Source organism: Penaeus japonicus, unplaced genomic scaffold (genome assembly GCF_977035675.1).
Source record: "Penaeus japonicus unplaced genomic scaffold, GWHDUDI00000001_assembly GWHDUDI00000019, whole genome shotgun sequence".
Lineage (NCBI taxonomy): Eukaryota > Metazoa > Arthropoda > Malacostraca > Decapoda > Penaeidae > Penaeus > Penaeus japonicus.
Window position 1 is genome coordinate 6,260,506 of NW_028234421.1, and position 12,500 is coordinate 6,273,005.

General features: G+C 43.5%; 1 protein-coding gene across 1 annotated transcript in view; it reads left to right on the forward strand.

The window, feature by feature from the left end:
• LOC122267686 (uncharacterized) overlaps window positions 1–12,500 on the forward strand; it is an 18,792-nt gene that overhangs the window by 6,116 nt on the left and 176 nt on the right. The window contains exons 2-8 of the mRNA XM_086547287.1: window positions 3,953–4,888; window positions 6,829–7,773; window positions 8,355–8,531; window positions 9,031–9,954; window positions 10,762–10,890; window positions 11,017–11,814; window positions 11,955–12,500. The exon at window positions 11,955–12,500 is cut by the window's right edge and continues 176 nt beyond it. Of these exons, the coding sequence (XP_086403413.1) occupies window positions 3,973–4,888; window positions 6,829–7,773; window positions 8,355–8,531; window positions 9,031–9,954; window positions 10,762–10,890; window positions 11,017–11,814; window positions 11,955–12,500 (4,435 nt within the window). The 5' untranslated portion in view covers window positions 3,953–3,972. The remainder of the gene's footprint in view (window positions 1–3,952; window positions 4,889–6,828; window positions 7,774–8,354; window positions 8,532–9,030; window positions 9,955–10,761; window positions 10,891–11,016; window positions 11,815–11,954) is intronic.

The following is a 12,500-nucleotide window of genomic DNA, read 5'->3' on the forward strand; positions in this document are numbered from 1 at the left end:
TCTCTCTCTCCTTCCTCTCTCTCCCCATCTCTTCCTCTCTCTCTCTCTCTCCTCCCCTTCCCCTCTTTCTCTCTCTCGCTTTCCTCTCCTCTCTCCCTCTCCCTCTCTCCTCTCTCCTCTCTCTCTCCTCTCCCTCTCCCTCTCTCCCCTCATCCTCTCTCTCTCCTCCTCCTTCCCTCCTCTCCCTCTCATCTCTCACTCTCCATTCTCCTCCTCTCTTCTCCCCCCTCTCCTCTCTCTCTCTTCCCCTCTCTCTCCCCTCCTCTCTCTCTCCTCCTCCCCTCTCCTCTCTCACTCTCTCCATCTCTCCTCTCTCCTTCTCTCTCCTCTCTCTCTCTCTCTCTCCCTCTCTCATTCTCTCTCTCTCTCCCCTCCTCTCTCCTCCCTCTCCTCATCCCCTCTCCTCTCTCCTTCCTCCTCCCTCTCTCTCCTCTCCTCTCTCCCCTCTCTCTCTCTCTCTCTCTCCCCTCTCCTTCTCTCCTCTCCCCTTCTCCCTCCCCCTCTCTCTCTCTCCTCTCCCCTCCTCTCTCTCTCCTCTCTCTCCTCCCTCTCTCTCTCTCTCTCCTCCCTCTCTCCTCTCTCTCTCTCTCTCCTTCTCCCTCTCTCCTCCCCTCTCTCCTCCTCCCTCCACCCCTTCCCTCCTCCCTCTCTCTCTCTCTCTCCTCTCTCTCACTCTCTCCCTCTCTCCTCTCTCCTCCTCACTCTCTCTCTCCTCTCCCACCTCTCTCCCCCTCCTCCCTCTCCTCTCCACTCACTCTCTCTCCTCCCTCCTCCTTCCCTCTCTCTCCCCTCCCTCTCTCTCTCCTTCTCTTCCTCCTCCCCTCTCTCTCTCCTCTTCTCTCTCCCCCCTCCTCCTCCTCTCCCTCCTCCTCTCTCTTCCCTCTCTCCCCTCCACCCCTCCTCTCTCTCTCCCCTCCCTCCCTCTCCTCTCCTCTCTCCCTTCCTCCCCTCTCTCTTCTCTCTCCTCTCTCTCCTCTCCCCCCTCCTCTCTCTCACTCTCTCCCTCTCCTCTCTCTCTCCCTCTCTTCCCTCTCTCACTTCTCTCCCCTTCTCTCTCCTTTCTCTCTCTCCTCATCTTCTCTCTCTCCTCATCCTCCCCCCTCTCTCTCCTCATCCTTTCCCCTCTCTCTCCCCATCCTCTCCCTCTCTCTCCTCATCCTCTCCTCTCTCTCCTCTCTCCCCTCTCTCTCCCAACTCTCTCTCTCTCTCCCTCACCCTCTCACTCTCTCCCCTCTCTCTCCTCTCTCCTCCTCCACACCTCCCTCACCTCTCCTCCTCTCCCCTCTCTCCTCTCCTCCTTCTCCCCCCTCTCTCCTCTCTCTCCCCCTCTCTCCCTCCTCTCCACTCTCTCCTCTCCTCCCTTCCTCTCATTCTCCCCTCCTCTCTCTCTCTCCTCCTCTCTCTTCCCTCTTCCTCCACTCCTCTCTCCTCTTCCCTCCCCTCTCTCCTCTACTCTCTCATCCTCACTCTCCTCTCTCTCCCCTCTCTCCCTCTCTCCCCTCTCTCTCCCTTCTCACCTCCCTCTCTCTCGCTCTCTCCGCTCTCCTCCTCCCTCTCTTCGCTCTCTCTCCTCCCCCTCTCTCCCTCCTCTCCCCCTCCCCTTCTCTCTCTCTCTCTCTCTCCTCCTCTCCTCCCTCCTCTTTCTCTCTCTCCCTCCACTCCTCCTCTCTCTCCCTCCTCCCTCCTCCTTCTCTCTCTCCCTCTCTCCCTTTCCCCCCTCTCCTCCTCTCCCCCTCTCTCCCCTCCTCTCTCTCTCTCTCCTGCGCTCCCTCTCTTCCCTCCTCCTCACCTCTCTCTTCCCTCCCTCCTCCTCCTCACCCCACTCTCCTCTCTCACTCCTCTTCTCCTCTCTTCCTCTCTCTCCACTCTCTCTCTCCTCTCCTCACACTCTCTCCTCTCTCCCTCTCCTCCCTCCTCTCTCTCCTCACTCTCACCTCTCCCTCTCCCTCTCTCCTCCTCACTCCACCCTCCTCTCTCACTCTCCTCCTCTCCTCTCTCTCCCTCTCTCCCTCTCTCTCTCCTTCTCTCCCCTCCCTCTCTCCTCTCCTCACTCTCCACTCCTCTCTCTTTCCCCTCCTCTCTCTCCTCCCCTCTCTCCTCCTCTCTCCCTCCCACTCCCTCTCTCACTCTCTCTCTCCCTCTCTCCTCTTCACTCTCCCACCTCTCTCCTCTCTCTCACTCTCCTCCTCCCACTCTCCTCTCTCTCTCCCTCTCTCTCTCTCCTCTCTCCTCTCACCACTCTCCTCTCCTCCCTCTTCACCTCTCATCCCTCTCTCTCTCCTCTCTCTCCTCTCTTCCCCTCTCTCTTCCCCCTCTCTCCTCTCTCTCTCTCTCTCCCCTCTCCCTCTCTCTCTCTCACTCACTCTTCTCTCTCCTCTCCCCCTTCTCTCTCCCTCTCTCTCTCTCCTCCCCTCTCCTCACTCTCTCTATCCTCTCTCCTCCCCCCCCCTCCTCTCCTCTCTCCTCTCTCTCCTCTCTCTCTCTCTCTCCTACTCTCCACCCTCTCCTCTCTCTCTCTCCTCTCCTCTCCTCTCCTCTCCTCCTCCCCTCTCCTCCTCTCCTCTCCCCTCTTCTCTCTCTCCTCACTCCCCTCTCTCCTCTCCTCCCTCTCTCCTCCTCTCTCTCTCTCTCTCTCCTCCTCTCTCTCCTCCTCTCTCACCTCCTCCCTCTCTTCTCAACTCTCTCCTCTCCCCTCACTCTCTCCCTCGCTCTCTCTCCTCTCTCCTCTCCTCTCCTCTCTCTCTCCCTCTCTCTCCTCCTCCCTCTCCTCTCTCTCCTCTCTCCCCTCCACTCCTCCTCTCTCTCTCCTCCTCTCTCTCTCTCTCCTCTCTCCTCTCTCCTCTCTCTCCTCCCTCTCTCCCCCTCTCCTCTCTCTCTCTCTCTCTCTCTCCTCTCTCCCTCTCTCTCCTCCTCCTCACTCTCTCTCTCTCCTCCTCCCTCTCTCTCTCTCCCTCTCTCTCCTCCTCTCTCTCCTCTCTCTCCTCTCCTTCCTCCCCCTCTTCTCTCTCATCCCTCTCCCTCTCTCTCTCCTCTCCTCTCCCTCTCTCTCTTCTCTCTCCTCTCTCCCTCTCCCTCCTCTCTCTCTCTCTCCCCCTCCTCTCTCCTCTCTCCCTCCTCCTCTCTCTCTCTCCTTCTTCCTCTCTCCTCTCCTCTCTCTCCTCCCTCCTCTCACTCCTCTCTCCCTCCCTTCCTCCCTCCCTCTCTTTCTCTCTCCTCCCTCACTCTCTCTCACTCTCGCTCTCTCACATCTCTCTCTCCCCTCTCCTCTCTCTCTCTTCTCCTCCACATCCTCCTCTCTCTCCCTCTCCCCTCCCTCTCTCTCTCTCCCTCTCCCCTCCTCTCCCCTTCCTCTTTCGTCCCCTCCCCTCTCTCTCTCTCTCTCTCTCTCTCTCTCTCTCTCTCTCTCTCTCTCTCTCTCTCTCTCTCCTCTCCTCTCCTCTCCTCTCCCCTCTCTCCCTCTCCCCTCCTCTCCCCTCCTCTCCCCTCTCCTCTCTCCTCTCTCCTCTCTCTCCCTCCCTCTCCTCTCTCTCTCTCTCTCCTCTCCCTCCTCTCTCTCTCTCCTCTCTCTCCTCTCTCTCTCTCCTCTCTCTCTCTCCTCCTCATCTCTCATCTCTCCCTCTCTCCTCTCTCCCCTTCAATTTTTTAAATTTCCCAAAAAACCCAACAAAAGAGTGTAAGACAGTGAAATGTATGAGATAAAAGTATTAAATTTAGAGAAACTAGTGAGTAAAGTCAGATTGTTCCTCTTGTTTAGATGAATTTTACAAAAAGAAAGGTGACTATACAAGTTATGCTACACTACTATTAAGTAATAGTTGATCATGTATTTCTTCTCATATTACATAGTCATATAGATCTTATATTGGTTTTAGACATATAGGCAAAAACGGATATAGGAGAACATGCTAACTCTTCCATTAAGGGTTTAACTTATTCTTTATTTACATTTCAGAATGTGATAAGATGTAGAGAATGGATAATGTCAAAGAAAAGAATGAAGCATACTCGCTAGTACATGATACACACTCTCCCACTCGTACTGCTACTGCTACCGCTGGCCCGCAGTTTACAAGCTTCTCCTCTGGTAGTTATGATGTACCTAATATAGGTTCTCTCCCATCTACCTCCAAGGGATTTCCTGTGGATGTAAGATATAACTTACCGTGGAATCTACATTCACAAAGTGTAGAGAATAATAGAGTGGGAGATGCTAGTGTGTTTCATTCAGTAAACCCAAACCAGTACCAGTCTTACAAATCACAAAATGTACTAAAGGAATCTTTTGATATACCAGTAATTGACTTGACTCGGGAACATACTGACAGATACAAACTAGATGAAGATCAGACCCTGACATCATCAAAGAGGGACCCTCACCATGGCCAAAATACCCCACAAGTAAAACCAACATGCAATTCCACATCAGATGAGCCACTTGGACTGGGCCAAAATGATGTCACTACAATGTTTATGTGGTCTTCCGAGACAAAAAGACCATTATCAACCACATTGTTACATCGGCCTCCACAATCACCACTTTTCCATCCAAGTGCAACTATGATAACGTCCTATAGGGAGATACCAAGGTCTTATCTTGAGGCTCAAGGAAACCGTATGAACACTCAAAGTCCTTCTCTTTCCCATCCAAGTAATACTCAGTTTGTCCAAGCTGACTCAGCACTAAACACTCCAACTCATTTTTCATCTCCAGAAAACGAAGCAGATAATGTATCAAGTGTAGAATATCAAAGGAATATAAGTCCTTTTGGGATTTTACAATCAAGTTATGTTAATACAGATGAAGTCAAGAAGGATGGTGGGCTTCCAGGGACTGTAGCTGATGACCCAACAAGAGTAACAAGTATATCACAAATATTAACTAGAGAAGGTAAGAAATATGTATTCTTTATCTTAGAATATAATATTCAGTAATCTATCAGGTACCTTGTGGTAAGAATAGAGATTGTGAAAATATATTTAACCTACCTCTCTCTATCTATCTCTATCTCTCTCTCTCTCTCTCTCTCTCTCTCTCTCTCTCTCTCTCTCTCTCTCTCTCTCTCTCTCTCTCTCTCTCTCTCTCTCTCTCTCTCTCTCTCTCTCTCCTCTCTCTCTCTCTCTTCTTTCTCTCTCTCTCTCTTTCTCTCTCTTTCTCTCTCTCTCTCTCTCTCTCTCTCTCTCTTCTTTCTCTCTCTCTCTTCTCTCTCTCTCTCTCTCTCTCTCTCTCTCTCTCTCTCTCTCTCTCTCTCTCTCTCTCTCTCTCTCTCTCTCTCTCTCTCTCTCTCTCTCTCTCTCTCTCTTTCTCAAGTAGTGAAATTTCTGAAATATCCCAGGAAAAACAATATCCTGAGGATCTGCCTTAACCCATTGCAGATGGGGGATAGATTTGCTTGCCAGTGAGGCAGCATCATGCATCATACCTTGATTTTTCCCACTCTCTTTCAGTGACTTATTGTAAAACTAGAACCATTTTTGTTTTTGTCATTTGTGTGTGTTTTATTGTGTTGAGAGACTAATATGTGTTACATGACAGGCTCTATCAATGCTGCAGTTCATTAAAATTGTAGTATAGGGTCTATATCAGCTCATGATTTTCTTTATACTCATTGTGGTAGAAGTTTTCCTGTTTTATGGGAGGATAAAAAAAGCATCTTCATTTTTTTTCGTATTTGTGTACTGTTGTGAGCGAATACAAAAAATATTACTATCCGTAATGAAGAGGTAGGAAAGAGGAAGGATACCTGTGCTTATGACTGTGAGGCCTACTGGTACAGGGGCAGATTGTAGACACTGGTTTGAGTCACCTTCCTCTTCTCGTTCTGCCTGCACATCCTTCATAGGCAGTACTTTAGAGCAAGAGGTCAGCAACTTAATGTGTGCCATTGCTCTCTAAAGATAATGCTTGCTAGAAACTGTGGATGGGTGTCATTCATTCCTTTCTCTCCTGCTGGCGCTAGAAGAAAGTGATGCCATCTAGGTTTTGGATTTTAGGTGAAACTCATTTTGCTTAATATCATGGAATTTGTAGTAATAATGGCTGCAGTTGTCATCACCACTCACTCATTATTCATAGTACTATAAATAACACACTGAGCCAAAATCACCCAACATCATGTGTGTCATGACGCCCGTTGTCAGGCCATAGCTCCTGCGACATGTATGTCATGCACCTGTCTGCAGTGGGTTAAAACTACATTCCTTTTGCATATATTCTTAACTACATATGGAGAGAATGAATGTTTTCTCAGATGACTATGTATCTGTATGTTAATTGTTTATTAGGAATATAAGCATAGACACTTGATTTAATATTTAAATTACATACATTTTTATTTCACTTACGACTGGTTAAAAGTATGACCCAGATAAGGTAATTTTTATTGGTCATATCTTTACAGTTGTACATATGACTACCAAAAACATACATAAATGATTTCATTTTAAGCATCTGAATTTCTATAAAATATCAAATATGAACTTACAGATTTTAGATTTTATTGGTATCACCACAGTTCAGTAGTTATAATAGGCACTCAAAAGCATATAAGATACAAGCATTAAATTCGGAGCAAACAAACTGAAGTGATGAAGGTCTTTGTGTCAAACCAGATAGTTTCTCCTGATCACAGGTACCTGGTAGAGAGAAGAATGACTAGATTATGTTATGCTACAGTAATATTATAAAGTAATGTCTACTTGATTGCAGACATTACTGAGATCTTATACTTTTGTAGATACTGAAATAATTCTAGATAGGCTAAAACAAATATATACATATATGCTACTCTCTCATTATGGTTTTGACTCATTCCTTTATTGAAATTCCAGAGTGTGATAAGATGCAGAGGATGAATAATGGGGAAGAAAGAAATTATGCATATTCTGCAGCTGTTTATCCACATTTTTCTTCCAATGCTGCTCCTGCTACTACTGACTCACAGTTTACAAACACCTTATCTGAAAGTTACAACATTCTTAATATGGGCGCTATTCCATCTACCTCAAATGGATTTTCTACTAATGTAGAATATAACTTACCATGGAATCTCCATTCAGAGAGTGTTGAGAATAATCATTCTGCATCTGGTAGACCAGGAGATGTCAGTGCATTTCACTCAATAAACCCAATACAGTACCAGACTAGCAAACCTCAACATGAATTTAAGGAAACTTTTTATGTACCAAGAATTGATCTTGACCAAGAAAATACAGACAGAAATAGATTAGATGAAGATCAGAACCTGAGATCATCAGAGAGGGATCCTCACCAGGATCAAAATATGCAACAAGCAACACCAATATGCAATTCTACATCAGGCGAGTCACTTGGACAAAATGCTTTCACTAGAATGTTCATGTGGTCTTCACAGACTCATAGACCAATATCAACCACACCCTTGCTTGAGCCTCAACCATCACCACATTTCCATCCAAGTGCAACTATGATAACGTCCTATAGGGAGATACCAAGGTCTTATCTTGAGGCTCAAGGAAACCATACGAACACTCAAAGTCCGTCTCTTTCCCATCCAAGTAATACTCAGTTTGTCCAAGCTGACTCAGCACTAAACACTCCAACTCATTTTTCATCTCCAGAAAAAGAAGCAGATAATATATCAAGTGTAGAAGATCAAGGGAATATAAGTCCTTTTGGGATTTTACAATCAAGTTATGTCAATACAGATGAAGTCAAGAAGGATGGTGGGCTTCCAGGGACTGTAGCTGATGATCCAACAAGAGTAACAAGTATATCACAAATATTAACTAGAGAAGGTAAGAGATGTGCATTTTTTATCTCAGAAAATAATATTCAGTGACCTTTCAGGTACCTTGTAGTAAGAATGGAGAATGTGAAATTATATTTAACCTCTCTTTTTCTCTATCTCCTCTTTCTCTCTCTCTCTCTCTTTCTCTCTCTCTCTCTCTCTCTCTCTCTCTCTCTCTCTCTCTCTCTCTCCCCCTCTCTCTCTCTCTCTCTCTCTCTCTCTCTCTTCTCTCTTCTCTCTCTCTTCTCTCTCTTTTCTCTCTTCTCTCTCTCTCTCTCTCTCTCTCTCTCTCTCTCTCTCTCTCTCTCTCTCTCTCTCTCTCTCTCTCTCTCTCTCTCTCTCGTAGTGAAATTTCTTAAATATCCCAGGTTATTCCACTGATACAAGGAAAAATTATATCCTGAGGACCTGACTTAACCCATTGCAGAGAGGGATAGATTTGCTTGCCCAGTCTCCAGGATGGGTTTTATTTCAGGGCTGAAGGAAATAATATGAACATTTAAAATCATTCCCTTTCCCTTCCAAGTAATACTCAGTTTGTCCAAGCTGACTCAGCACTAAACACTCCAACTCATTTTTCATCTCCAGAAAAAGAAGCAGATAATGTATCAAGGGTAGAAGATCAAGGAAATATAAGTCCTTTTGGGATTTTTCAATCAAGTTATGTTAATACAGAGGAAGTCAAGAAGGATGATGGGCCTACAGTGACTATAGCTGATTACCCATCCAGAAAAACAAGTGTGCAACAAGAATTGAATAGTGGAGGTAAGAAGTTATTTTCATTGCTTATGTATGTACATCTGCACTTATACAGCAGGCTACCCAAAACATGATAAATAAAAGAATATTGATTAGTGATTTTCTATAGGTTATAGAATATTCATTTACAATTTCAAAAGTACCAAAGTTCAACAATGTTCAGACATTGTGATATAATATGTGCTTCTGCTGTTTTCATGTATATCACACAGTATTCATTCATATGTTTACATTCATTATTCACTCAAAGAGTGACAGGCATTGAAATGTATATGAGATGCAAAATTCAGAGAATACAGCCTGAATTAACAAAAATCATTGTATCAAAATGCTAGTTCCTCTTTATTAGAGGCAGCTGACAAACCTAAGGGTGACTATACAAGTTACACCACTGTAATATTTGGAAGTAATATGTTTCATTGTCCTTGTGAAATTGTTAAGAGGTATATGAGTTGACGCTGACCCTTCCATCAAGAGTTAACTCATTCTGTTCTTTTAATTTCAGAATGTGATGAGACCCAGAGAATTAACAATGGGGAAGAAAAAAATGATACATATCCTCCTGAATTTTACACAGACTCTTCTTCCTTTGCTGTTACTCCTGTTTCTGAAACACAGTTTACAAACTCTTCATCTGAAAGTTACAACATTCCTAATATAGCTTCTGTCCCATCTACCTCAAGAGGATTTCCTGGTGATGGAGAATATAATTTACCATGGAATCTACATTCAGAGAGTGTTGATAATGACCATTCTAAATCCGATAGACCGGATATCAGTGTATTTCGCTCATTAAACCCAAAACAGTATCAGTCTAACAAACTTCAACGTGAATTAAAGAAATCTTTTCATGTGCCAGTAATCGACCTTGACCAGGAAAATACAGACATAAATAAATTAGATGAAGATCAGAACCTGAAATCATTGGAGAGGTGTCCTCACCAGAGCCAAAATATACAGCAGGTAACACCAAGCAATACCACATCAAATGGGTCACTTAGACTGAACCATAATGCCCTTACTCCAACACTTATAAGGTCTTCCCAGGCTCAGTTACCATTATCAACCACATCCTTAAATCAGTCTTCACCATCATCATTTTTCGACTCGGCTCCACCGGTGATAACATCTTCAAAGGAAATGCCAGTTACTAGTCAGGGAGCTGAAAGAAGCAGTACGAACATTCAAAGTCATTCACCTTCCCACCCAAGTGAGCCACAGCTTGTCCCAACTGAGACTTCTCCAGGAAAAGAAGTCGAGAGTGCATCAGCTGCAGAAGATCAAGTGAACACAAGTCCTTCTAGGAATTCACAGTCAAGTGATGCTAATTCTGATGAAATCAGCAAAAAGGATGGTGGGCTCTCAGTTCCTACAGTTGATGATGTCCCATCCAGAGAAAGAAGTACTAAGCAAAACTTAAATAAGAAAGGTAGGAAATGTGTTTTTTCTTATTCTAGAAGTACTTGTTTTCTTTTCATCTAATACTAAAGGGAATTGAGCTTATAAAAGAAAGAAGTAACCAAATGTTGACCATCTATCCTAGATTTTTGCTCATGAAACACTGTTCATAGATGTAATTGTCACCAGTGGCAGATCCAGGATGTTCCAAAGGGAAGACGTTGAATGTATAATAAGGGAGCATTGTGAAATATCAAATATTGATTACAATTTCAAGAGTACTATGGTTCAGCAGTGTAACACTGTCTAAATTATACAGTGGTCAGGTACATGTTTTCCAAGCATTGACTGTAACATGAAATAGTTTGTAGGATATCCAGGCTCTCGTGGTTTCAGTAAGGTAAAAGATACTTAGATACATATATATAAAAAATTACAAAAGATTATATATACATATAATATCATCACAATAGCCCTAGATTTTTCACATGTTTCTGTATGTCCTGTATTACATTGCTGTGGCAGTGCAAAAGTCACACTAAGAGGGTAGCCGCCCCTTCTATGTCTTGAATCTGCCACTGATTGTCATAAAAAGTGGAAATTTATGGGAACTGTGCAGGAAATGGAAATAAATTAAATGACAAGATTTTGGAAATGTGATAACCTTGAACTCTTGTATTATAGATCTTCAGATGAAATGATAATTGATAAATTACCAAAGCTGTGCTCTGAATTTTAGTAAAAAAACAAATAATAATAAACTTGAATTTTGTAAAGACACAGAACAAATTTTTACTTGATTGGACAATCTAATACTTCATTTTTTCTCCTTTTGCAGATGTTTTAGAACCCATCCAAACTAAAATATTAAAGTATAAAGATGGCAGAAAAAGAATGTTTATGGTTTTACATAGATCTTCTTTTGAGTCAATGAAAGATAAAGGACTTATTCAGCCAGTAAAGGCATGTAAGTCTTTAATGGAAATTTACACTTTTTTATATTTGAAAAAAAAAAAATAGATGTTACAGTTCAAAAACAGTACTGGCATATTCAGACTGAATACCAATACATACATTATTTTTCTTACTTCAGTTCCAGATGGTCATATGCTTCCTGTCACAAGAGATGAAATAGAAAGCTCAAAAACTTTATTGCCACCTACCCATCAGCAAGAAGATATAGATAAGATACAGTATAAATCCATCACTCAACTGGAAGATCTTGAGACAGAAATGCCTGATTCTTTGGAAGATATTCGGAAATTACCAATGCCAGGCAGCTGTGAACCTGCATCTCCTCTCCAAGCATTTGAAAGGCCCTTCAGCCCATTTGAAATCGAATGGTCTGCCAGCTCATTTCCCGGTTCAGGAGAGCCAAGGGGTTTCGTTCCTACTGCAAACCAAACTCCCATTGTCGTGACTTGGTCCGCTACAAGTGTGACAGATTCTCCAGCGCTTACTTTTACCATTCGCCTGCCAAGCAAAATGAATGCATCTCCATTCACACTACACTCTGCCTCTGTTATTCCTTCAGGAGCTTCAAACCAATCTGCTTCAACCCCCAAAACCATGATCAGACCAAAACTTTCAACAGAAACCCCTCACACTTCTTTGTGGCCTCCTGCTTCATTTTCAAATCAGGCACCCAGCAGTGCAGCACAAGATCCCTCTCAAATGCATGACATGAGCCCAGCTAAAGAGTTGGACCAAGATGCAAATCACGATGTTCCCAAAGAACCAAAAGTGCTAAACATCAGCAATAACCGTGGCAGCAAAAACCAAAAGCCTGTCAGGAAGAATATTTTTTGGTTGGCAAATAAACAAGGCCATTCAGAGTTGATGGAGGAGGAAGTAAAGCAGTTAGCTGAGAATGCAAGGAATCATTATAAAAGTAAATATTATTATAATGGTTGTAATTTACACATACATTTTGTCATTTATTTACACATTTACTCTTAATCATCACTGTTACTGCATATTATTACTGTTGTTGTTATTTATGAGTATTTTCATTATATTTTTCTATTTCAGACTTCGAGGAAACAAAACTTGAGATGAAGAAGAGATACAACCGTTTGTTGAATAAGCACAGCCAGAGATATAATGGACTTCTGAAAAAATATAAAAACCTTGAGAGGACTTGCAATGTTACTAAGGATGCAGGCAGTAGAGAGCAAATAATTAGAGATGCCAAGAAGTTCCTCTCAGAAGACCATGCTATGTTCTTAGAAAGCCAGATGTTCCTCAAAAATAGAGCTGGGAAAGGCAATAGATTTTCTAAAAAGTTCCTCAAATACGTTATAGGCATATATGAGCAAAGTCCAGCTGGATACAAATTTTTAAGGACAATCTTCACTTTGCCATCTATCAGAACTATCCACAAATGGCAGAGTCGTTCTTACCAAAATGTTGAAGAGAATTTGGTTGACCAAGATCTTACAGAAATGACCGGAACCTATGGAGACATAGAATCATTCGCAGACATGTTGCAGATGGAACCACTGCCCTCAGGCCATGAGCAAACTGAAATGAACAATACTGAAAGTTTCCAAGAATTGACCAGTGTACCCCCAACAG